This window comes from Camelus ferus, chromosome 29 (genome assembly GCF_009834535.1).
Source record: "Camelus ferus isolate YT-003-E chromosome 29, BCGSAC_Cfer_1.0, whole genome shotgun sequence".
Lineage (NCBI taxonomy): Eukaryota > Metazoa > Chordata > Mammalia > Artiodactyla > Camelidae > Camelus > Camelus ferus.
This window is the reverse complement of record NC_045724.1, coordinates 1,441,430-1,469,356: the sequence shown is the minus strand read 5'-3', so window position 1 is coordinate 1,469,356 and position 27,927 is coordinate 1,441,430. Positions and strand designations below refer to the sequence as shown.

The window sequence follows — 27,927 nt, the reverse complement described above, 5'->3', positions numbered from 1 at the left end:
GACTCCCCCCGCGCCGTCCCGCCACCGCGGTTAGCAGCTCTTCCTCCTCGCCTCGTCAGCGGGCCCTCTCGAAGCGCATCCGCCCCGCTCCGCTCACCCCCCAGGCCGCGGGCCGGGCGCACGCGGAGGGGCGGCGCGGCGCAGGCCGGGGCCCGGGGCCCGGGGCCCGGGACCCAGGACTCAGGACCCAGCACCCAGCACCCAGCACCCGCGACGCAGCGGGTCGGCCGCGGGCGGGCGGACCTCGGCCCCAGCCCCCGGTCAGGCCCAGCCCCGCGCCCCGGCCGCGGCTCCACCAATCCGGGGCCTGGCCCGCCGCCGCCGCCGCCTCCGCACCTGCGAGGAGGAGCCCGCGCGCCTCCGCCGCAGCCGTCGCAGCGTCCCCGCCACGCTCCGCCCCCATCGCGGCTCCCGGAGAGCGTCCGCCGCCCGCGTCTGGCTCCCTGCAGGCGAGGAGCGGAAGCCGCCGGCCCGAGGCGGACTCCGCCGCTCCGGAGCCCGGCCGGCCGCCGAGCTGCAGCTTCCGGGCAGCCGCGCCACGGCGAGGCTCGGGGCGCGACCCCGCGACCCGGCGGGCGCCCCCCTCGGGCGACCCCGCGGACGGAGGCGCTCGGCTTCCCGGTGCGCCGCGCTCCATGCCTGTGTGGTGCTGCCGCTGCTCCCTGGCCGCTCATTTCAGGTGACTTCTGCTCCGGGGGAGGAAGGGCAGCGCGCGGGGGTGCAGGGCCGCCGGGCCCCGCGGCAGGGCCGGGGCCGCACGGGGCAGAGGCCGCGTGGGGTCTGAAACTGGGGCGAGCCGGGGGCGGAAGGCTGGCGCCCGGACTGCGGCCGCCTCCCGCCTCGGCCGCGGCTTCCCCCGGGCCCCTGCCTAGTCCAGGCTCCCCACCTCGGCTCCTGGCTCTGGGGGACTCTCCTCCGTTGTCCCCTGTTCCTCTCGCTGGACCACGCCGGTCACGGGACTGCGGGACCGGCTAGGCCGGGATAGAGTCGGTTACTGCGAACTGAGACTTCTCAGTAGTGCAAAGTTTGAGTGAAGGCTTGTGAATGGCCTCCCAGCCATCCACGCACACCTTGAACCTTTTTTTTTTTCTTTAAAAATATCTGATAACCGAAGTTACTAGGTTGAAGGGAAATAGGGAATTATGTTTTAAGTGTGCATCTAGTTCCAAATAGGTTCTGACCTAGTAAGGTGTTAAGTCACTGTAAGTCATATATATTGTATGAAATTTGAAAAGTGTGGCGATTCAGGACTAACATTTTGAGAAAGTTTTTAGGGGTGATACGGATAAAACGTTTTAAAATAGAAGTGAATGTATTATATTTAGCGCAGTTGGCCACTTCAGTTATGGAAAGACCAAAAACAACTTGAAACTGGTTTTCATGCTGGGCTGAAGAAATGTTAAGCTTAGTGAAGACTTTAGAAAGCGCCTTGCTTTACATACATGAATGTGCTAAAATAATGGTATGCAAAACGTCTTTTGTAAAATATGAAATTCTGACCAAGGGTTCTAAAATTGGGCTGCATGTATAGGCTTTAGGTGACCCGTGAACTTGGATGTAAAGAAAGGTACCAGGAATTTTCACTCAACTTGAACCAAAATCTGTCTTCTTCAGTTATGAATATAAGTAGTAAATCACAGTAGTGTTTGTGACTTTGTCATTGTAGAAATCACAATTATTTTCACATCACATTAGTTGTTGCAGATACCTAGAAATAGTTTTTGCTTATTTCTTCAAGATTACAGTAATTATTATACATCACTGAACTTGTTACTAAGTACAGTAGAGAAGTACATAAAAACGTGTCACAAGTTTACTTTTTATAACTGTTACTAGTTTCCTTGTAAATCCTATTGTGTTTAATGATATTCAAAGAAGAGGTCCAGAGGCTTCAGCAAATCTCAAAAGAGGTGTAAGGCACAGAGAAGACTCAGTATTCCTGATGTAACAGAGCAGCACTCTTGGCTGCCCACCTTCTCAGTGAGTTTTGTTGGAGTCTCTAAATTCTGAATATTAAAAATTGTTTTATGTAATAAACAGTGGGGTTTTAAGTTCCAAGCAAATTTGTTTGTTACCTACTTGGCAGACAGTGATTTGAGAGTAGCAGATCCACGTTGGCGAGCTTTAGAAAACAAGTTCCCCTAGTGAAAACTTGCTAAACTGAAGCCCCAGAGAAAATAACACGCCTTTCAAAAAAAATACTGTTCAAAAGCTTTTTGACACCTTTAGGTACAGTTGAATTCTGAGGACACATTGGTATTCATATCCATTCAACTGACCCTAGATATTGAATACCATATGCTTACCTCTTTGTACAGAAATTTGGAGGAGGGGATGAAAACAAGATATTTGCCGTGTTTTGATCTTGAAGGATAAAGGAAAACAAGTCTGCTGGCCAATGGATAAAAATTGTAATTGATAGACTGTATTTCCATTGTAAGAATAGCTCTATCTTATTTAAAATTTTGAAAAGACAACATTTACTTATTATTTAAAACAGTTCCTTATAAAGAGATTTATAATTTACTAAAACTGTTTTTCTGAGCAATTTCATTAGGAAAACACATTTTAAAACCAGTTGTGACAGCAGTTACATTTCAGATCTTGTCTAATATCTGAAAGGCTAAGTATTGTGAGAGCACTGTCTACTTAACTTTTCAAGGGAGGAAACTCCCATACTTTCTGTTGTGGAAGATGAAGCATGTGACTTTAGAACCTTCTTTTCCTATGGTAGTCTCACTTGGGTAACAGTCCAGGGTCATGCTTCCAATGACTAAGAACCCAGGGAGTAAAGCATTTTGTTTTAGTTTGAATGGTCATTTAAAGAAGTATTGCTGGATGCGAGAGAAGTCTCTGTTACTCACATATTATATCTGTGCTCCTTTTAAATTTGTTTTGAATCTTTGGACCATGTTTCAGAAACAAACCTGGAAGGTGTCTAAAATCATCTGAAAAATAATCTTTCTTAACTTGATGCCTAACCATAGGGTAACTTTTTGCATATGTGTAGTTTTGTTCTTTACTGTTTTCCTAAAATTTAATTATATGTGTTTTCCAATTTAATTAGTTCCCCAAATAAAAGTAGATTTTTTTAAATTACTCAGTATAATACTTCTTATAAGTAGAACTGAACATTCAGCAAATTGGATTCCTAAGTGGGTATTTACACTGCTCACTGACCTGTGAAATAGTATGCAGATACTGTAGAATATATACAGCAATATTAAATTTAAAATTTAGGCTCTGAAATTTTTAGAAAGAATACTTACTAGCAGGCCTTTGTTTCATTGATGCTTTATGTAAATCCAGTGGACCTTATTTTCATTTTTTGCTTCTCTTAATTCAGTTTTTCATGCCTCTCTTAAACCAGTATTTATCAAATACCATACAAGTTTATTACAAATAATTTATACCATTAATATGGATTATATACCCAAAGATTATACCAGTTAGTAGAAAATCAACAGATACTACTTATACTGTGTAGAGAATTAAGATAAGCTAAAACTTTGTCTGTACTTTACTTGAGTCTTGGGAGAGACTTGAGTCAAATTGCTTGATGCCCACAGACACACAAAAACCTACTAGACCTAGTAAATCAATTCAGTGATACTGCACAATACAAGATCAACATACAAAAATTCATTATATTTCTGTACACTAACAGTGAACAATCTGGCAAGGGAATTAACAAAACAATTCCATTTATACTAGCACCAAAAAGAAGGAAATATTTAGGAATAATTTAACAAAAGGAAGGTGAGAATTGTACATGGCAAATGAGAGAACATTGCTGAGAAGAATGAAAGAAGGCCAAAATAATTGAAAAGGAACCTCATGTTCTTGGATTGAAAGGCTTAGTATTCTTAAGATGGCAGTATTCCTTGAATCGATCTATAAAAATACACTCCTATCAAAATCCCGGCTGCCTTTTTTCTCTAGAAACTGATGAGCAGATCCTAAAATTCACATGGAATTGCAAGGAACCCCGAATAGCAAAGGCAATCTTGAAAAAAGAACAGAGTTGGAGGATTCACACTTCCTGATTTCAGAACTTCCTACAATATTCCAGAACTTACTGGAATAAAGATAAATGTAGATCAGTGGGACAGTAGTGAGAGTCCACAGATGAGTCCCTCTGTTTATGGTCGGTTCCTTTCCGTGGGATCCCAGGGAAATAACAGTCTCTTCAGCAAATGGTGCCAGGAGAAGTGGATATCCACAAGCAAAAGAATCGAGTTGGACCGCTCCCTCACACCATATGCAAACATTAACTCAGCATGGACGAAAGACCTGCATGTAAGAACCAGAACTGTAAAACCGATAGAAGAAAACAGGTTTGTGATCTTAGATTAGGCAGTGCTTTTTTTTTAGATATGGCACCAAAAGTACAGCAATAAAAGAAAAAAACATAAATTGCACCTGATCAAAAATTAAAACTTTTGTGATTCTAAAGATAATATAAAGAAAGTGAAAAGACAGCCCGCAAGACGGGAGAAAGTATTTGCAAATCATATATCCGAAAAGGGACTTGTATCCAGGACATATAAAGAGTTTTGAAAACTTAACAATGCAAAACACAGCTTAGTTGGAAATTGGGTATGTAATTTGAATATTTCTCCAAAGAAGATTGCAGATGCTCAATAAGCACGTGAAGAGCTGCTTACCCTTATTTATTAGTCATTAGGGAAATGCTTGTCACAGCTGCAGTGAGATACTATTTTATACCTGCTAGAGTGGCTAAAAAAAGACAATAACAAGTGTTGGTGAGGATGTGGAAACATTGGAACATCATATCCCTGGTGTGAATGCAGGATGGTGCAAACGTGGGAAACTAGTTCACTAATTCCTCGAGCTGTCACATGTAGCGCTTATGGCCCGGCCATTGCGTGCACTTCTGAGAACATACCTCAGGGAAATGAAATCATTTGGCCACACAAAAATGTTTACACGAATGTTCATAGCAGCATTGTTTGTAATAGCCAGAAAGTGGAAACCATTTGGCTCGTTAACTCATGAGTAGGTAAACAAAAGTATTAACAGGTGTACAGTGGGATGGTATTCTGGCATAAAAAAGAATGAAGTACCAATACATTTTACAACATGGGTGAACCTTGAAAACATGCTAAGTGGAAGAAGCCAGACACAAAAGGCCACATAATGTACGAGGGATTCCATTTATTTGAAATTTCCAGAGTAGGCACATCTAGTAAGACAATAGATTAGTGGCTGCCAGGAGCTGGGGGAAGGGGAAAATGGGGAATGAATGCTAATGGGTGCAAAGTATACTTCTGGGGTGGTAGAATTTTTCTGGAATTAGTGGTGGTGATTGCAAAACCTTGTGACTGTACTAAAAGCCCTGAATTGTACACTTGAGAAGGGTCAGTTTTATGGTATGCATATTATATCTCACTGAAGGTCTTTTTTGTTTGTTTTTTTAAAAGCATTTTCCAATCTCCCTGATCAAATGATCTGTTGTTTTTCTGATGTTTTTGAGCTGTTGAAAACTTTGTCTTTCTTGATTAATGGAAGTCCAACAGAGGAGGCATTTTATTTGTCTTAACCTCTTAAATGTTTTCTTAATATCTATTATTTGAGAGGTTAAGTCCAGTGTAATGAAAGGTCCTTGTAAAATGGATAGTCTGTTTATAGCATTGATAGCTGTATTAAAATTCTGAGGCCTGCCAGAAAAAAAAGGGGGGGAGATGGTTGCTTGAGACTCCTTGACTTAGAGTATTAAATGGCTCTTGATAAGTTATAGAAAAATTGAATTCTCCTGTACCTTTAAGCAAAAAATGATTTGGAGTTTAGCCAGAACTTCTCTTCTCTCCATGGTTGGTTTGTTCTTAAGGAGTTTAAATATTAAGTATTCATTTCACAGCATTTATTTGTAAACTTAAACCAGCCAAGGCATTTTAGATCATTGAGTTTTGCTTATAAAATCAAATATGGTGGAAACTGCTAAAATGCCTTCCTTCAGTCATTCAAAGGGTTATTAGTTCTTAGCATGTAGGGGACATCAGATAGTATTCACGTAGTCTAGCTTAATATTTGTGTCATCTCAAGTTGACCCTAACCCCTATAATATCCCCCATTTTAATAATATGAAACATTTGTTAAGCTTTGAGGAGACATCTTTTTAATCACCAGAAACTTTGTAAGAGTGATGATCATTTTTATTAACTACACCCGAGGTTGTATATATGGAAGCAGCGGTGTCTGAAGTAGGGGTGTCACTAGGGAACTGACCGTGAGGTCTCCCTCTACTGAGAAAGAACTGTGGCCTTTACAGCAACCACAGTATTGAGTCCTTGGTGTCCAAAAGGACTTTCATCAGAAGCATCCAAATGAGGCTGGGGAAACCGTCCTTGGCACACACTTAGGGGCAGTGTCAGGGGCAGGCCCAGGTATAATACAGTCATGCTGAGTTCAGTTGCCAAGAAGCAGGAGAAGGCAAGATAGCTAGTCCACCTGGATTTGATCAGAGGCAGTAGGTGGAATGACCTGAGAGCGGTAGATTGAGCATAAGACACTTCCAGGGTCGGGCTTGCAGTGTGAGGAGGGGCTTTCCTTAGTGGCCATATCCAAAGGTTAGCTCTTCTGGCCAAAAGGCTCCATGTATCATTAGGGGAGTCCAAATATTGGGGGTAGGAAAGCTGTCAAGTGTATTCTGGGGAATGCTGCCCCATCCTAGGGTAGTTTGGGAACTTTGAAGGGTATAGGGAAGCAGAAGTCTTGGTCTGTGCCTAATTCCATTTCTAATCCTCTTCCAGGATCAGTGAGTCCTATGAAATAACAGATCCATACCCCGAATTATCATTTCGGAAACAGTGATAAGCAGTCACCCAGTAGTCAGTACTCAGTTTAATATTTTCAGACACTGGCCTGTTTCTGACTTGATGAGAATGAAGACTAACTCAGGAGTTCTATTCTGAAGTAACCCCTAGTGTAATGCAGCTCATCAGCTGTTGGGAGGGGACTCCCTATCCTGCACGAGCACGAGCACTTCAGAATGCCGAAACCAGCTTCTGGGGAGGCAGCTAGAAAAAATGGTAGATTGGAAATCAGTATTAAGATTTTTTCCATTTTTCAGTATCTCTTTGAGAAAAGGTGTATAAACCTTATTTCTTTTACCCAAGTGCAAGATTTTCTAATTTATAAGTACAGTAAATTTTCCTTAAAATATATGTGACTATTTTGTTCCAAATATGCTTCCTCTAATATACTTTTTTATTAATGAGAAAAAAAGTGAAAGAGAAACTTGGTATTCCTAGATCTCAGAGAATCACAAATGTCCCTAATATAATGCTGTGTATTAAAAATAACTTCTTATTTAAGACTTGCCTTCAATATACTAAAGAGACATTAGCAGCTGCAGTCGGCTCTCCATATCCATGGGTTCTGCATCCATGGACTCAGCCAACTGTGGATCAGATATATTCAGGAAGGAAGAAATTCCAGAAAGTTCCAAAAATCAAAACTTGAATTTGCTGCATGCTGGTAACTACACACATAGTATTTACATTGTGTTCACAACTATTTACATAGTATTTACATTGTATTAGGCATTACAAGTAACCTACAGATGACTTAAAGTATATGGGAGGATGTAGGTATGTTATATGCAAATAATAAGCCGTTTTATATAAGGGACTTGAGTGTGCATTTTAGTATTTGGGGAGGGGGAGTGAGGTCCTGGAACAAATCCCCCTTGGATACCGAGGGACAGCTGTATTTAGGATTTCCAACAAAGTGGTGTACGTTGACATGTAGCTAAGCTGCTTATTTGAAAGCATTAAACAGAAAGATTTCCTTTTCTCCTTTTATGGAATTATTGAATATTTTATGACCTAAATAAAATCTGATTAAAGACTTTTTTTTTTTTTTTTTTTAGGATCAGCTTATTGAGTTATATGGGGATTTTTGTTTGTTTGTTTTATTTATTTATTTATTATTGACATATAGTTGATTTACAATGTTAGTTTCTGGTGTACAGCATAGTGATTCAGTTTTATATGTATATATTCTTTTTCACATTCTTTTTCATTATGGGTTATTATAAGCTATTGAATATAGTTCCCTGTGCTATACAGTAGGATCTTATTGTTTGTATTTTATATATAGTAGTTTGCATCTGCTAACCCCAGACTCCTAATTTATTGTCCCCCTTTCCCCTTTGGTAACTGTAAGTTTGTTTTCTATGTCTGTGAATCTATTTCTGTTTTGTAAATCTAAGTTCGTTTGTATCCGTTTTTTAGGTTCCACATATAAGTGATATCATATATTTGTCTTTCTCTGCCTGACTTACTTCACTTAATATGATAATCTCTGGGTCCATCCATGCTGCTACAGTGGCATTATTTCATTGTTTTTTTTATAGCTGAGTAGTATTCCATTGTATATGCTTACATACACCCTAACTTCTTCACCCAGTCATCTGTCACTGGACATTTAGGTTGCTTCCATGTCTTGGCTATATTGTAAATAGTACTGCTGTGAACATTGGGGTGCATAGATCTATTCGAATTAATTTTCCCCAGATATGTGCCTAGGAGTGGGATTGCTAGATCATATGGTAAGTCTGGTTTTAGTTTTTTAATCTCTATTTTGTTTTCCATAGTGGGTGCACCAAACTACATTCCCACCAGTACTGTAGGAGGGTTCCCTTTTGTCCATAGCCTCTCCAGCATTTATCATTTGTGGACTTTTTAGTGATGACCATTCCGACCAGTGTGAGGTGATACCTCACTGCAGTTTCAGTGTGCGTTTCTCTGATACTTAGCAGCCGTGGGCGTCTTTTCACGTGCCTGTTGGCCATTGGTGTGTCTTCATTGGAGAAATGCCTGTTTAGGTCTTCTGCCCAATTTTTGATTGGGTTGTTGTTTTTTTTGTGTGTTAACTGAGTTGTATGAACTTTATATATTCTGAAAGGTAAGCCCTTGTCAGTCGCATCATTTGCAAATATTTTCTCCCATTCTGTAGGTTGTCTTTTCGTTTTGTTTATGATTTCCTTTGCTGTGCGAGAGCTTATAAGTTTAATTACCTTCCATTTGTTTATTTTTGCTTTTATTTCTGTTGCCTTGGGAGACTGACCTAAGAAAACATTGCTACGATTTACGTCAGGGAATGTTTTGCTTATGTTCTCTTTCTAGAAAATTTGTGGTGTCCTAAGACAGAGTTTTATAAAGATTTTATTTTGACTGTATATCTCTTGTGTTGTTTTTGTTCCTTTTTTTTTTTTTTTTTAAGAAACTATAGTGACACTGAAACTGAAGGAGAGATTTTTAATTCCTTGGTGCAATATTTGGGTGATAATTTGGGGCGAAAAGTTACAGCTATGCCATTGGTTGAAGAAACTTCTTTACTTGGAGATTCATCAGTGACTTTGCCTGTGGTAGTAATAGGTAAGTTACTGCATTTTGTCTCTTAAAATTCCTTTTATGATTCTCACTACTTTTATGATTGTACAGTTACATAGCACACATTCTTAGGATTGTGTTGAAAAATATTCTTAGGTTGCTTGATATGTTAAAATAACTAATAACCAAATTTTTGGAGGGAGTAATTGGTTTATCTGATACTAGATTCTGTGTTAGAATGCAACAGGTTTTCATTGGAAGACTGATATTACTGTATTATTTTAAAATATGGTGTATCTGTTGTGTTAATTGTATGAAACTGTCATGATAATGACATGACTAATATTATAGAGACCTGTACAGAGCATTCTGTGTACATTATTGAATTATGCCTTACAGCCCTGGTGGTGTAGGATACGGGCAGACAGGGACGCTCAGAAGTGGAGTGGCTTGTGCAAGTTGATAGTCAGTGCTCCATTGTAATGATTATAGTAACCTGTAGTTGTGTTTATAATAATTTAGCCATCATAGTACTATTATATATCTTCATACCACCTCAATAGATAGGCATGGAAGATATTAAAAATTAAGTTATTAAAAACCTAATTACTTCAGAATTATATATTTGTTATGATTTTGTTCTATCGCATGTGCTTAATTACCTGTCATGAATATCTCCCCTGTAATATTCAAACTCATAAAGTTGGACAAGTGCTACGTGTGAAACCAAAACCCAGGGAAGGAATTACGGGACATAATGTCCCGCGATGGCATACAGCTGCCTTTGGTTCTCTGACAGCCTGTTTCAGCGTTACCAGGAAGGAGAGGAAGGTCCTGTGCTCTGTCTTGACATGTGGGAGACCCAGTCAAGAAGGGAAAGAAGGGAAGCAGGGTACTTCTATGCCAGACTCCCCTCGAGGGGAGCTGGTGGCTTTTGTGGTAGTTCTCACCCAGGACATCTGAGACCGCACCTCGTGTTCCGTGTCCCACTATGTCCAACCCTGGGTTTCCACCCTGGGTGTCGTGCAGTAAGTAAAGGAAGCCTGTCTGATTGTTCTAGTTGAGCTTTGAGAGGATCAGAAAAGGAAAAGCTACCTTCATCGGAGCCTCCCCACCTCACTTCCCCCAAAGCAATCTTTTTCTGTTTTGCCTCAGCTCGCCAGTGAGTAGCTTGACCTCAGGCATCTAGGGCCATGCCTGCTGGCTTGAGCTTACATAAAGGGCTGACTTCCTTAACGTGTGTGTTTTTCCTTAACAAATCACCACAAACCGGTGGCTTTAACAACATAAATTTATTATCTATTTCTGTTCTATGGGACAGAAGTGCAACACGGTCCTGCAGGGCTAAAGTCAAGGTACCAGCAGGGCTGCATTCCTTTTGGAGGCTCCAGGGTAGGATACTCCCTTGCTTTTCCGGTTCCTAGAGGCCACTATCACTCCTGGGCTCCTGGACCCCATCTGTGGCTGCAAAGCTAGCAGTATTGTTTCTCTTTTAACCTTCTTCCATAGTTAAGTTTCCTCCTCAGCACAGGTGGGAAAGGTTCTCTGTTTTTAAGGTCTTAACAGATTAGATTGGGCCCACGTAGGTAATCCGGGGCACTCTGCCCATCTCAGGGTCCTCCATCACATCTGCTGAGTCCTTTTTCTGTGTAAGGTAACACCTTCAGGTCCTTGGGCTTAGGATGGGGAAATCTTTGGGAGCTGGGGAGCATTCTGTCTTTGTATGTATTTCTGTATGAACTGCTTGTTTTTATTCCACAATTGTCTATTGAGTGCTATTTCTTTTTGATCCTTTGTCTCAGTTCTTAACTCCCACTGTTTTTCTTATATTTCATATTTATTTTAATAGTCTTTATTTTTTTTTAGGCAGTTTAAGTCTATAGGAAAATTAAGTGGAAAGTGCAAAGAGTTCTCATATATTCCCTTTCTTCTCCCTCCCATCTCCCATTTACCCCTTTTATGAACACTTGCATTAATATGGTACATTTTTTACAATTGGTGAACCACTGCTTTTACATTACTGCTAACTAAAATCTGTAGTTGAGGCTTCACTCTTTAGGTTGCACAGTTCTGTGGGCTTTGCTGTCTGTGTAATGTCACGTATTACAACATCATGTAGAGTAATTTCACTGCTTAAAAACCTCCTGTGTTCCACCTGTTCATCCTTTCCCTCAACCATCAACTCTTCGTAACCACTGATCTTTTTTTTTTTTACTGTCTCTCTAGTTTCACCTTTTCTAGAATGTCATATATGTGGAATCCCAGTATGTAGCCTTTTCAGACTGGCTTCTTTGGCTTAGCAATCTGCATTTAAGATATTTCATGGCTTGATAGCTCATTTTATTTTTTAATCACTGAACCCTATTGCATTGTATGAATGTTTCACAGTTTATCCATCTGCTTACAGAAGCACATCTTGGTTGCTTTGATAATTGTGAGTAAAGTTGCTGTAAACATTCACTTGCAGATTTTTGCATGGCTGGCTGTTAAGTTTTCAGCCCATTTGGGTAAATAACCTAGGAGTGTGATTGCTGGATCCTGTGGCAAGACTATGTTCAGCTTTGTAAGAAACTGTCAAATTGCCTTCCACAGTAGCTGTATCATTTTGCATTCCCGGCAGCCATGAATGAAAGTTCCTGTTGCTCCACATCCTTGGAAGCACTTGGTATTGTCTTTTGAATTGTAGCCATTCTGCTAGGTGTGTAATGGTATCTCATTGTTTTAATTTGCAGTTCTGTAATGATACACAGTGTTGAGAATTTATATGCTTACCTCCCATCTCTGTACCTTGAGGTACAGATCTTTTGCCTACTTTTTAATTGATGGTGTTGGTGGTTTTCTTATGGTTGAGATTTTAAGAGTTCTGTGTATATGTTAGAGACAAGTACTTTATCAACTACTTATTTTTGCAAATATTTCCTCCCAGTCTGTGACTTCTCTTTTCATTTTCTTAACAGTGTCTTTTGCAGAGCAGAAATTTAAATTTTAATAAAGTCCTGCACGTTAGTTTTTTCTTTAATGTATCCTGCTTTTGGTGTTTTATCTAAAAACTCCTTATCAAACCCAGTATCACCTAGATTTTCTCCTGTGTTATCTTCTAGAAGTTTTATAATTTACCGTCTTATATTTAGGTCTGTGACCTGTTTTTAGTTAATGTTTGTAAAGATAATTAGGCCCATGTCTTGATTCATGTTTTTTGCACGTGGATGTCCAGTTGTTCTGGTACAATTTGTTGAGAAGATTATCCTTTCTCCATTGCATTGCCTTTGCCCTCATGTCAAAAGTAAATTGACTGTGTGTGTTGAGGATCTGTCTCTTGGCCCTCTGTTCTGTTCCACTGACTAGTCTATTCTTTCTTCGTTTCCACCCTGTCTTGTTGACTGTAGTTTTATAGTAAGCAGTGAAGTTGGGTGATAGCAGTTCTGACTTTGTTCTTCAATATTATGTTGACAGTTCTGGATCGTTCACCTTTCCATTGAAACTTTGGAATCAGTTTGTCAGTATATTATCCACAAAATAACTTGCTGGGATTTTGAGTGCATCACATCTGTAGGTCAAGTTGGGAAAAACCGACATCTTAACAATATTGAGTCATTTTGTCCATGAATATGGAATATCTTTCCATCAATTAGATATTCTTTGATTTCTTTCATCAGAGTTTTCTGGTTTTCCTTGTGTATATCTTATATGTATTTTGCTAAATTTATACCCAGGTATTTCTTTTGTTTCACAAATATAATCAGTGTTGTGTAATTTCAAATTTCACTGCTGGTATATCGGAAAGTAATTGACTTGTATATATTAGTGTTGCATCCTTCAACCTTGCTACTATACTTGCTTGTTAATTCTAGGAGCTTTTTGGTCACTTCTTTGGGATTTTCTATGTAGATAGGCATGGCATTTACAAAGACAGTTTTATTTCTTCTTTCCCAAGTTGTATACATTTTGTTTCCTTTTCTGGTCTTCCTGCATTAGTTAGGACTTTTATCATGGTGTGTGTTGAGTAGGAATGGTGAGATGAGACATCCTTATCTGGTTCTTGATCATGTAGGGAAGAAACCTATTTTCTCACTAAGTGTGATGTTAGCTGTAAGGTTTTTGTAGATACTCTTTATCAAGTTGAGAAAGTTCCCCTCTGCTTGTTGTTTGCTGAGAATTTTACATGAATAGGTGTTAGATTTTGTCAAATGCTTTTTCTGTGTCTGTTGGTATTACAATTTTTCTTTAGTTTGTCTCTTGCTTTTTTATTCAAGGAAATTAGCTCTTTGTCTCAGATCTTAACTCCCACTGTTTGCCATTTAAAAAAAAATATTATGTTAAATGGTTTCTTTTCCATTCTGCCTTTTGAGTTTTGTGTTATATTTTAAGGCTTCCTACTCCAGCGTTATAAGTAGAAATATTACCCTCTTTCCTAATATTCTTATGATTTTAACTCATATTTACATCTTTAAGCTTATTTTATTTGGGGCAAAATATTAGGCAAGCAACAGGGTTTTTTTTCCTGATGGCTAGGAATTGTCCCAGGTGGATTAAATTTTTGGTACATGGCAATAGAGAAGTGGCAGTCCAGACTAAAGGAGCTATGGAAATCAAAAGTAGTTCAAGAAGGTTCAATAAAAAATAAAATCCAGTCTGGCTTTAGGTAGAACATACAGAAATATAGGAAGATAGTTACTAGAAGATGGGACTTGAAATATGGTTGAGACCAAACATGGAGAACACTGGATAGTCAGAAACAGCAATTAAGGGCTTTGAAATAGAGTGGGAGGACTTTGTTACCAAAACTCATTTGAACGTAGAATGTGAAATGATCTTTGAGTAGGTGAAACTTGAAGAGGAACAGGAAGAGATTTTTATCCTCTGAATCAGAAAATATGAGTGAGAATAGCAGAGACCACTGAATGGATGTAGGTGACCAAAACAGGGTTAGAACCAAAAACTAACAAACTTAGGATTTTGCTAGTATGTATTGTACTGTGAGGAGTGAGGTTTAAAGGAGAGGGCACCAAAACAGAGGAGTTTGTAAAGTTGCTGTGAACACATTGTGATTCCGTTATTAGTGGGTCAGTCAGGTAGAGTGAAGAAGCAGCATCTGAAAATGTGGGATATATTTTTGGGGTAAGAGGTCAGCCTAGAAATCTAATTTTGAGGGTTAGTCACATAGAGACTTGAAGCTTCAAAAGAAAACAGGAGAGCAGACAAAAATTTTCTCTTATGAATACTTGGTTTTAAGAGTTTAGAGAAGGAACAGTTTATGTAGAAAAGCCATCTGTGAAACAGAAAAACGAGCATTAAGACACAGCAATACACCTCTCTCCCCCCTTTTTTAAATAGGAAATGGACCCTCAGGAATCTGCCTTTCTTACATGCTTTCGGGTTACAGACCATATTTATCATCAGAAGCAATACATCCAAATGCAATCTTACATGGTAAATTAGAAGAAGCAAGACATCTTTCCATTGTTGATCAGGTATTATTTTTTACGTGCTAGTCCATTTTTTTTTTTTTTAATCCTGAGACAAGACTAGTTTACTATATAAGCATTGTGTTTCTTAGCTGAAAATCCTTTCTTCTAAATAACACTTTATAACATTTTAATTTTAGATTTATAAATATATTCTGCTGAGTTACTTCTTTTTCTGAATTAATCAGAGCAAAATTTCCTAAATTATTTCCTTGTGTAGTTTAATAGGTGCTGTATGCTCAAATAAATTTGGAAAGTGATGCTTTTTATCATTAAAGTGTCATGGTATATTAGCATATGAAAGGCATCAAATTTTGTAGTAAAATGATTTGATTAGCTTTGTTGAAATCCAATCTTCTTCCTGTTTATTTGACCCAAGAATCTGTTAAGACCTAAAGGAACTTCAGTGTTGCATAGCACACTATCTGGGAAATACTGGATTAGACTAATAGCCTTCACTGTTACTGTGTTAGCTGGGTTTTTTTGTTTGTTTTTTCCAAATCCTGTTTTTTGTTTTTAATTCATTCAGGACTTGGAATATTTGTCTGAGGGCCTTGAGGGTCGATCCTCCAATCCCGTTGCTGTGCTTTTTGACACACTTCTTCATCCAGATGCTGACTTTGGATATGATTATCCATCCGTTTTGCATTGGAAATTAGAACAACATCATTATATCCCCCACTTAGTCCTCGGTAAAGGCCCACCTGGTGGAGCGTGGCACGTGAGTACATTTTTCTTATCATTTTAGTGGATGTGAATTATATGTCATCTTGATAAGACCATTTTGGTTCTTAAATATTAAGATATAATATTGTATATGATGATTACCACATTTTTATCTGATAACTTAATATGTTCAGTTAAATATGGGTTAATTACTAGTAGAAATTAAGCCAGCCACATTTTATTACTGATACAGTCTTAGAAGAAGTGTTTCTCTAGGAATTATATAGAAAATATTTCGAGAATGTTTTGCATAGTAGAAATGTTTTAATCCATTTGATTTTAGAGCTTACAAAATTTCACACAGTATTTCATATCAATATCCATCATTTCCCTCCATTTTCAAATCTTAAATGAAAAATGTATTGTGAAAGAAATAAACTGTATTAGTCTGCTTGGGCTGCTGTAACAAAATACCATAGACCGAGTGGCTTACACAGGAGATTCATTGTTTGAAGGCCGTGGAATCCGAGGTCAGGGTGCCAGCCAGTTCATTGTGTGGTGACAGCTTTTTCTGGTTTGTAGGTAGCTGCTTTCTGGCATGTCCTCATGTGGCAGAGGGAGTGTGAACTCTCTTCTTATAAAGCCACTGGTCCTGCTGTGAGGGCACCACCCTGATGTCCTCGTCCAGCCCTAATTGCATTCCACAGGCCCATCTCCAGATACATCGCAGTCAGGTTAGGCTTCAGCACACGGATTTTGGAGGTGACAAAATCTAGTCCACAGCAGAGGTTGAACCATAGAACTGATAGCATCAAGATTCAGTGTATTTCATTAGGGGACAGTGGCTAATAATTATTCTTAGCTGTTAGTACAGTGTCTAGTGTGTAGTGGGTGCTCATTTGTTGTAAAATAAATGTTAAATAATTTTTGCTCTGTTACAAAGTACAGACTTCCTGGGAATTTTAACATTAAATATCAAATCTTTAGTGTCAGCTTCATTTATATAGTCCTATATTAGAGCAATGTTATATGGCTAAAAATTGTTTACATTTAATTTATCAGATGACTTTCAGAGTATTTGGGGACTTCAAAGATTAAATACATCATTGACTCTTTCGTTAATCTTAATTACTTTTGTGGTACTGGGTAGCAGCTACCAGATTATCTTGCCTTTTAGCCTAGTGTTTGTATTTGCTCTATTTATGAGTAGCATTCTTAATAAAACTGCGTTTCTTGAAAAAGCCGTAATATATGTTTTAAGGTTTTAGATTACGTCTTCTAAATTCCTGAGGTACTTAATATATTTTCTGCTTAGAAAACTGTGCAGGCAATGATTGCTCTCTGCATTACTTTATTTCTTTCACTTATATATAGTAAAGTTAAAGTATGAATAAGCCTTGATTACTAACAATATATTTGAATCAAATATGTTCATAATATATTTGAATATGTATTTTGAATGTATTAAAATATATTTGAATCCAAGATCAAATACAAAATTATAAAATATATAACTATAAAATTATATTTGATCTTAGATTCCCCAGCCTTCAGGTAAAGCTGAAATATACCTAAAACCTGGCTCTGAGCCCAGTACCAGGCCCAGCCTGCCTCGGGTGGCAGCTTGCTGCGTTTTCTTCCTGTGGTGATCCTCTGCTGTCACAAATTACTAATAGATGTTATAAGCTGTAGCACATAGTAAGTGCTCTGTTAGATGATGATAATAATAATAATTATAATAATAATACCATCCCCAATACTGGGTTGTATAAAAACAGGACAGGAAGAGTTCAGATTTTAAAAAGCTGTAGCCTAGCAACAGAAACAATAAAAAGATCGTGGTTTCCAGGGGGTTGGGAAGAGGGTGGGAGGAGAGAGATGAATAGATGGAGCACAAGGGAATTTTAGGGCAATGAAATTATTCTGTATGATACTGTACTGGTGGCTACATGTCATTATGCATTTGTCAAAGCCCATAAAAGGCACAACATCAAGAGTGAACCCTAATGTAAACTTTGGACTTTGGTTGATAATAATGTGCCCATGTTGGTTCATCATTTGTACCAAATACGCCCCACTGATGAGGGATGCTGAGGGTAGGGGAGTATATATGTGTGGGTGGGGAGGGCTATGTGCGAACTCTGTATTTTTTGCTCAATTCTGCTGTGAACCTGAAACCTGCTCTTAAAAAAAGTCTATTAAAAAAAAAAAACATAGCCTTAATGAGTTGGTTGAAAGGAACAACTGAGGTCAGTGGGAAAGGTGCATTTAGCCCATGAGCTTCCCTCATTTTTCTTGCTGAGCAAAGCAGAAGCAGGACAGGCTTGAAGGAGTCACTTTCTTAAAGGCAGCTTTAGCCTCAGCAGTGAGTGAGTATGTTCTTAAGCAACCAGTGCTCATTTCTCTAGCTTTAAAAAGAGACGCCTGCTGTATTCAGCCAAGCTCACAGTTATAATTGATGGAGGTGGGGGAAAGCTATTTTGCTGCCCATTAAAAAACTTCTGTTAATGTTAAAGTGGAAAGACATTTAAGGTGTTAGAAATTAATGAATTTTTCCCCTTTTGTTTATAATGTGAAAATACTGATTGGTTCCTCTGACATAATATTCTGCATCCGATTATGCTGATTACAGGCCAAAGCTATCAACATTGTTTAGGCGTCAGGTAACATTGTAAATCTGATTTATAAATGTATAATTATATGAAAGAAGGAATACAGGTACTACGTTATTGAAATATTTGAACGTTCATTGGAATAAAGTTCCAGAGGTAATTCACACAACCATTTAGGACTTCTTTAAGCTCTCCTTATCCAGACTTAATTATAGGAAATGAGATGGGTTTGGTTAAAAAAAAAATCCATGTTACTGATTAATTGTGTTTTTTGATTGTACATTTTTTTTATTCAAATAGAATATGGAAGGCTCCATGTTGACAATCAGCTTTGGAAACTGGATGGAGCTCCCTGGACTTAAATTTAAAGATTGGGTGTCTAGCAAACGAAGGTAAAGATCAAACTATTAAAAATTTTGGTATTCAGTGGGAAAGAGTCTGTTGACAAATCTCAAAATATTTTTAGATGAATATCGATGTATGTGTCTTTCAAATAAAACCTCTCTGCTATACTGATTATGAGCTAGTTTCTATTAAGAGATGTTATAAAGCTAAAGCACACAGAGGTAAGGGCTTGTCTGCAGATTGTTAATCATAGTTTTACCTCATTCCCTGTTAAACCACTCTTTGTTTAATTACTTTCTTATACACCCACATATCCTTTCACAATTATTTACTGATTTTTATGGATATATAACTTCATGCATGCATATCTCATGTATACATACTTAAAAATATTTGGCTTTTCAGAGCAGAAAAGTGTATATGATGAATAATTTGGAATGATAGAATGAAATAGAATCTGATGTGACTGGCTACTTGACTGTAGAGGTAAATATTTAATAGGAATATGAAAATATGAGACTAGATACTATGAAAATCTCAACTTTAAAGAGTAAGTTTATTTTTCATTTTTATTTATCTGGGAGAAAGAAAAATTAAAAAAGAAATATGAAAAGCTATCATTTTTCAAGACTAGTAAATATTAAATTAGATAGGAATTACTAACAGAGAGTCTGCTGTAATTTACTCACAGAAACAATACATTAAAGCAGGAAGTGACTCAGCCTTTGTTAGATCAGGGCTGTAACATTTGGGTGCTTCAGTTCCTGCTAGATAGAAACCAAGTTAATCTACAGTAATTATCCTTAACTTGAAAGATTTAAGGAAAGCAAATTTAGGCCAGCATGGGTAACTGAGATTAAACCTTTCAAATATTACTTTTGGGGTTTTTTTTTAAAAAGGAATTTTCTGGGGGTTTGAAATGTAAAGTTGCAAAATCAGGGAATTTGTGTAAGTTCTTGATTTTTGTGAGAAAGTGAAATTGCTCAACATACTTCCGTCTGTGATGTGGGTGAGGGAAAGCTTTGTGTTTACACACAAGTGTGCATCCTACTAAGCTGAGCACATTATGTATTTACATAATATGTGAAAATGAATCTTATGATAAGTATTAGCTTTAGTTCCTGTCTTTGTATAGTGTTAAGAGAAAACTCTATACATTAGCAGGGTTTTTTTGGTTTGTTTTTAATTTTTTTTTAATTGAAGTGTTGATATACCGTAGAATATAGTGACTCACAATTTTCAAAGGTTATATTCCATTTATACTTATTCTGAAATATTGGCTGTGTTTCCTGTTTTACCATATATCCTTGTAGCTTATTTTACACATAACAGTTTCTATCTCTTAATCTCCTTCCTCTGTATTGTTCCTCTCCCACCCCTCTCCCCACTGGGAACCACTAGTTTATTCTCTGTATCTGTGAATCTACTTTTTTTGTTGTCATTATATTTACTAATTTGTTGTGTTTTTTAGATTCCACATGTAAGTGATAGCATGCATTAGTTGTCTTTTTCTGTTTGAATTATTTCATTTAGTATGGTATTCTCCAAGTCAATCTATGTTGTTGAAAAAGGCAAATTTTTCATTCTTTATGGCTGAGTAGTATTCCATTATATAGATATATAAAAATATTTATACATATCTTTATACATTCATCTGTTGATGGACACTTGGACTGCTTCCATATCTTTTTGGCAATTGTAAATAATGCTGCTGTGAACATTGGGGTCCATGTATCTTTTTGAATTAGTGTTTTTGGTTTTTGGGGATATATACCCAAGAGTGGAATTGCTGGGTCATATGGTAGTCCTACTTTCAGTTTTTTGAGAAACCTCCATTGTTTTCAGCAGTGGCTGCACCAGTTTACATTCCCACCAACAGTGTACACAAGTTCTCTTTTCTCCACATCCTTGCCAACATTTGTTATTTGTGTTCTTCTTGATGATGGCCATTACTACAGGTGTGAGGCGGTATCTCATTATGGTTTTGATTTGTGTTTCCCTGATTATCAACGTTGAGCATCTTTTTATGTGCCTTTTTGGCCTATTGCATGTCCTCTTTGGAAAAATGTCTATTCAGATTTTCCTGCCCACTTTTTAATCAGGCTTTTTTTTACTTTAATGTTGAGTTGTATGCTCTGTTTATATATTTAGGATGTTAACCCCTCGTCAGTTATATCATTTGCAGATATTTTCTTCTGTTCATTAGGTTGTCTTTCTGTTTGTTGATGGTTTCCTTTGCTTTGCAGAAGCTTTTAAGGTTAATTAGGTCCCATTTGTTTATTTTTGCTTTTATTTCCTTTGCTTTAGGAAACAGATCCAAGATTGGCAGGGTTTGAATCCTGACTCTAACTTCTAATGCTGTGACCATGGTCAAATAACTTAAACTAATGATTTCCTAGTTTACAAAATGGAAATAATTAATAGTAACTATTTATGTAGGGTTTCTGTAAAAATTGAGAGTGCATTCTATATCTTCATTATTATAGTCATTAAGCCTTAAAAGGAAAATTTTTATGAACTTTTTTTAGTTACAAATTACAGTGAATTATGTGAAATGATTTGGGGTTTTTACTGCAACTTACCTCTAATTGGGGCAGTGCTTAAGCATACTAATGCCCATTGCTTTAAAGTTCAAGTGGAAAACAAAAGTTGTATTAATGTACTTTTTTCATAAAGAATACATTTACAGATCTCTATGAGTAGGAAAAGAGAGAGAGGAATGTTACTTAAGTGTAAGAGGATTTTGTTCAGAAGACTGATCTGAGTTATTTTTAGTCATTAGGAAAATACAAAGCAACTTACTAAAACTAGTGCCTAGATGTTGTCTTTAAGAATTACATGTTACAGTTATATCTGTAATATCTGTTATATCTGTAATGATTAAAGAATGGAAGGACCTAGAGATTGTCATACTAAGTGAAGTAATCCAGAAAGAGAAAGATACCATATGATACCACTTATATGTGGAATCTAAAAAAAAAAAAAAATGAACTTATTTACAAAACAGAAACAGACTCACAGACATAGAAAACAAACTTAAGGTTACCAGGAGGAAAAAGTCGGGGAGGGGATAGAGAGATAAAGTGGAAGTTCTGGATTTGTAGATACTAACTGCTAAATAGATAAACAACAAGGTCCTACCATATAGCACAGGAAACTACATTCAGTACCTTGTAATGGCCTATAAGAAAAAGAATATGAAAAGGAGTATCTGTATGTATAACTGAATCATTACGCTGTACACCAGAAATTAACACAACACTGTAAACCAACTAGATGTCAGTAAAATAAATAATTATCCTCAGAACATTTTTCCTTTTCCTTTTATAGGAACATAAAAGGGGATCGAGTTATGCCAGAGGAAATCGCTCACTACTATAAACACTACGTAAAGTCATGGGTCTTCAGAAGAATTTCAGAGAGAATACTTACATTACATCTGTATCAAGACTCTACAGAGATCAGATTGATAATGATGGTCAAGACAGAGATATTTCAACACAGCCTTTACAGATAGAGAAGTCAAAATTTATCAAGAGAAACTGGGAAATCAGGGGTTATCAGCGAGCAGCCGATGGTTCCCCTGTTCCCTTCTGTCTCTTTGCTGAAAACGTAGCGCTGGCAACTGGATCGTTGGATTCTCCTGGCCGTCTGGAAATTGAAGGGGAAGATTTTCCTTTTGTGTTTCATTCAATGCCTGAATTTGGAGCTGCTATAAGCAAAGGAAAGTTGCGTGGGAAAGTGGACCCAGTGCTGATTGTGGGTTCTGGGCTGACTGCAGCTGATGCAGTGCTCTGTGCTTACAATAATAATGTCCCTGTGATTCATGTATTTCGTAGAAGAGTAACTGATCCAAGCTTAATTTTCAAACAGCTTCCCAAAAAGCTTTATCCAGAGTACCATAAAGTCTATCATATGATGTGTACTCAGTCGTATTCCTTACACTCACGTCTGTTACCTGATTATACCAGTTTTCCTGAGCACCATGTGCTTTCCTTTAAGTCGGACCTGAAATGCATTCTTCAAAGCATCTCTGGATTGAAGAAAATATTTAAGCTCTCTGCAGCAGTAGTGTTGATAGGTTCTCATCCCAATCTTTCTTTTCTGAAGGAGCAAGGGTGTTACCTGGGCCACAACTCAAGCCAGCCAATCACATGTAAGGGTAATCCTGTGGAAATAGATGCATATACCTACGAGTGCGTTAAAGAAGCCAACCTTTTTGCATTGGGTCCTTTGGTTGGAGACAATTTTGTTCGATTTTTAAAGGGAGGAGCATTGGGTGTTACACGCTGTTTAGCTACAAGACAGAAGAAAAAGCAGCATTTGTTTGTTGAAAGAGGAGGAGGAGATGGGATAGCTTAAAGCAAGTTTACAAATGATTTATATGGACACTTTACCATTAAAAATTTTTAATAGTGGTTTTACAGTGCACTGGCTTGAATTTTCCGAACTTGAATTAACTGGGAGAGAGCCTCAAGGTATAGTGACTATTTTTTAAAGTTACCAGAACTTGGTGTCCTGATTTACATTTGTAATGTATCAAAGGTGTCGCTGTCAGACAAACAGAAACACTGCCAATTTGGTGTACCTTAATGTCTCACTTAACTAAAACATTGTTTTCTTCTAACTTATTTTTTGTAATCATTTTTTGGTTATTTATGCTTGATTCCAAAATATTACAGCATTGAATCTATAAAACCACAGTCATCAGGCCAGAAATTGTCCCCATTATATGCTGGGCCACCTTGCTGCTCAGAAGATGGCCCATTTATAGCTGTTAGAAAGGTAGACCCTCAGGCCCCACAACAGATGTACTGAATCAGAAACTGCATCTTACTAACATCCTCAAGGAATATGTATGCTTATTAAAGTTTGAGACACACTGGTCTGAAGCAAATGGGATGTGAAGGTATGTATGCTGAGAGTGGGGTGGGAACAGGAGGCGTATACAACTCAGGTTTTATTTATTTTGAAATTATCAATTATATAAATCTAATTTATTAGCAAATATGATGGCCTTTGAAGATTTTTTTATTGTTGAAGCCTCAACATATTCTCAGCTTCTAATTTAAACAGTCCAATAATGTTGGCATATCCTTAGATATCCAGGAACCTGCCACGATACTTCTTGGAGATGCATTCTCTATTTAACTAGCATAACACTTCAACTAATTTGCAGTTCAATAAATTTTGAATCGAACTACTTATTTCTGTGTGAACACTGAGTTAATGTCTGTCACTGAAACTTAAGCTATTTGGGTAAAAGTACTTACAATATTGGAATACTATTTGAGTACTACCAGAATTATTAAAGCTTAAAATTGTGAAAAGGTTTAAACCTGTCTTTTCCATTCCCAAGATGATTACTTTGAAATTTGTTCATTTGAGATGACATAGCATTTAATCCTATGGTTATTTATTGAAGTATATGCTCTATTGTGGTTTTTATTGACGTATGCTCAATGTCTGTATTTTTCATACAAAACCCCAGAAATTTACTGTTAGACAGGAAAAAAAAAAAAAAAAAGAAAAAGCTGCTTCTGAAGTTCTCCATGGCAGATTGAATTTCTTAGTCTTTTTCTCTCGGCAAAATTTACTTCATCTGGAATGTGTTTAGTGAAAGTCTCTATATTTTTTCTTAGTATTAAAAAGAATGGACTAAAAAACGTCAGTATTTTTCTGTCCATGTTTGCAGTGTTAATGCTTACACTGAATCGTAATTCACTTTAAAATATAATTATTTGGAATAGACTTGTACAACTAGCTGTTGCAGATGAATTCTTCTACTCTTGATAACTCTTGTCATGTTCTGATTACCTTGATTGGAGAAATGACATGCTGTTTTTATGATGATAACTTTTCAAATTAATTTCACACCTACTGAAATAGTGTAATATCCTGTGACTGCATTGAGCACTTCCTTGTTTGCCTGTTCTTTTGAGCTCTGAATGAGTTGGAGTGGATGTATTTCTTAATATCACTTCTAAATTGAAAATGATACTTATAACAATGGTTTCTATGGAAGGATAAGAAATGTAGACATACTCTTGTTTCTCAAAGGCTTGTTTTTACCCAACCAATAGCATTTTTGTGATGAAAGCATTTGCCAAAAAAAGAAAAGAAAAAGAAGAAAGGAAAAAAAGACTTCATGGGAAATAAAGCTTCACTAGGGCCCTACGTAAAGCTGGTGAATAATTTCATTTCTAGTAAAACCTCCCATTTCTCAATTCTCCCTCAAACCTAAGCTGCCCTGTGTTGCATGCAACATTAAAGCCTTTTGTAATACACTCTTGTACTCTTAAGTTCATCAGCTTATGTCCCATAATTCCAAATCCCTCATTATTCATCAGTATCAACTACGTATTTGGGGAGGGAGGAAAGCACTAAATATTTTGACTAGTCATACCATGACGTGGTCTCCTTCATCCCTCAAAAGTCTAGCTCTTGAAAATGATGAAAAACCAGAATCTTGGGGGTTTTTGGAAGTAATACAAACAAGACTTAATCACAGCTCTGTGTTTTAGGCAGTCTGAATATGTGAACTTTGTTCAACTTCACTTTTTTTTTTAAAGTAAAAAAAAAAGCCAGGCATTCAACTGAGACCTGAAATAGGCCAAGCCTTGGGAGTACAGTTACTATAAATGCACATTACCATAAAACCAGCCCTTAACAGGGTCCTGCTGATTTGCTGGTAACTTAACTGCCTGCCACCACAGAACTTTGCACTTAAGGAAGACAACAAAATCCAGACTTCAGCAACATCACAGCAGCCACGATATGCCACGTGCAATAAAAAAATCACTAAGTGTGAAGACAAGAAAATGTGACCTAGGAGAGAAAAGTTTTCAAAAAAGATACAGTTGACACATTACAAATAGGAGGGCCCTTTAAAAGTTACTCTATAAATATGTTCAAAATATGAAAGGAAAAGACTTACAATGAGTGAATAGGTGATGGCTCTCAGAAGAAAAATAAAAAAAAATACATTCTGAAATGAAAAACTCACCAGATGGGCATAAGAATGTACAAGACACTGCAGGAGAAACCGCAGTGAAGTAGAGGACAGGTTTACTGGAACTATTCAAACTAAAGCACAGGCAAAAGAATTTAAAAGACGGACATAGGGTAAATAACAAAAGGGCTAACAGGTACAGCCGGCACCCTGAAGAGAAACTGGAGAAGATAAACGTGGAGAAATAAAAGTTGAAAAATTTACAAGTTGGATTTAAAAAATAAAAAGCAACCCACAGATCCAAGAAACTCAAACTGCAAACAGCATAAATACAAAGGAAACCACACGTAGGCATATCATAATCCAATTGCTGAAAAAAAGGTGAGAAATGTTAAAAAGTAGTCAGTTTGACAGACACAGTGAATAATGATAAGAATGAAAAACTTAGAAACAAATGTAATGAAGACAGTGGAATGATGTCTTTAAAGTGCGAAATAAAAAAACAAACCTGTCAAGCTAAAATTCTATATCCAGTGAAAACATCCTATAATGAAAGCTGAGGAAATTTGACCCCAGGAGATACGCACTGTAAGAAATGTTAAAGTTCTTCACATTGTAGGTACTTGATACCTAGTGAAACATGTATCTGATGAAGGAAAGAAGGGCAATTTTAAAATTATTTTCTAATTCCTTAAATTACTTAAAATCCAACTGATCTTTTTTTCCCCTAGTTGACTGTTGGAAAGAAAATTGTTTAACCAGAAAAATTTAAAAGCAGAAATTGAAACTAAGGTTTCAGGCAGACAGAAGTAAAATGTATGGTAACTACAGACAGTGGGCTGAGTGGAAGTACACACTTATAAGATGTATACATTACATGGGAAGTGGAATGTTATTTAAAGTAGACTGCAGTAAATGTATATCCTCACAACTAAAAGAATTTCTGAAGCGTAGCTATAAAGTCAATAGAGGCAATAAAGTGGAATACCAAAATGTTTTTTTTTCTAGGTGTGCAACACAGTGGTTGGGTATTTCTGTGTATTACAAAATGATAAGCACAGTAAGTCTAGTTACTATCTGTCACCATACACAGATGCTACAGTATTACTGGTTATATTCCCCATACGTCCATTCCATCCCCTTGACTCAGCTTATTTTGTAACTGGAAGTTTGTACCACTTAACCTTCCTCATTTATTTCACTCGTCCACCACCCACACACTGTGGGAATGACCTGTTTCCTGTAGCTAGGAATCTGTATTTTATTATGTTTGTTCGTATTTTTTTAAGTCTTACATATAAGTCAAATCATAGTATTTGTCTCTCTGACTTACTTCACACAGTAAAATACCCTCTAGGTCTATCCATGTTGTTACAAAAGGCAAGATTTCATTCTTTTTTAAGGCTGAGTAATATTCCTATATTTTTGACATTTTAATTTTGTCTTTGGTGTTGCTTTGGCTTGATCTTTTTGGGGACTCTCTGTGCTTCCTGGACCAGGATATGTTTCCTTTCTCAGGTTAGGGAGGTTTTCAGTGATTGTGTCCTCAGATAAGTTCTCTACCCCTTTCTCTTACTGTTCTTGTGGGATCCCTGTAATGTGAATGTTAGTACACTCCATGTTGTCCCAGAGGTCTCCTAAACTGACCTCAGTTTTTAAAATTTTTTCTTCTCCTTAGCTTGTATGATTCCCACTACTCCTGATCCATTCCTCTATGTCATCTGTTCTGTTGATTCCTTATAGTGTATTTTTTATTTCAGTTATTGTATTCTTCAGTTGTTTGGTTCCCCTTTTTCTAATCATTAAACTTCGCCCAGTGTTCACCCATTCTTCTCGTGAGTTCACTGAGCATCTTTATGTTGACTGCCCTGAACTCGTTATCAGGTAGATAATGCTTGTCTCCACTTTGTTAGTTTTTCTTCCAGAGTTTTATCTTATCCCTTCATTTGGAACATACTGGTCTGTCACCACTTTCTGTCTAATTCTGTTTTTGTTTCTGTGTATTGGGTTGGTTACATTTCCAGATCTTGGAGAAGTGGCCCTAGGCATGGGGCCCGGCAGCACACTCCCCGCTGGTCACCAGAGCTGTATCCTCCGGGGGTGCCACCCACGGGGGCTGCGTGGGCCCTTTTGTTGTGGCAGGGCCAACTAGTGTATGCATGCAGGTAGGTGGGGCTGGACCCTTGTTTGATTGGCTGCCAAGCCTGAGAGAGTCCCAGGGCTGGTGTCACCCCACCGGTGGGCAGGGCTGTGTCCCCACACAGCTGGTTGCTTGTCCTGGGGAATCCTGACACTGGCACCAACTGGCTCAGGAATGAGGAGGTCCCCAGTGCTAATAAGCTAGAGAGAAGACTCCAGAATGGCCTTTGGCAGCACCAGTGTCCCCCAGATGGCTGCTGCCAGCATCGAGGTCTTCAAGGGAAGTCCCTGTTCCCTGCTACTTCTCATGGAGTCTCTCCAAAATCAGCAAGTGAGTCTGTCCTGGGCTTTCAAATCACTGCCTCTGTGCTGGTTCTCAGTGTGTGACA

The 27,927-nt window shown here is 37.9% G+C and overlaps 1 protein-coding gene across 1 annotated transcript; it reads left to right on the top strand.

Moving 5' to 3' along the window:
• The first annotated feature begins 635 nt into the window (after positions 1-635).
• OSGIN2 (oxidative stress induced growth inhibitor family member 2) lies at positions 636-26,392 on the top strand. Its single transcript, XM_032469892.1, is given in 7 exon segments — positions 636-679; positions 9,250-9,404; positions 14,694-14,830; positions 15,354-15,545; positions 18,403-18,494; positions 21,778-21,833; positions 21,836-26,392. Coding segments are annotated over 7 exon segments (1,650 nt in total). The 3' UTR covers positions 22,810-26,392.
• The last annotated feature ends 1,535 nt before the right edge of the window (positions 26,393-27,927 follow it).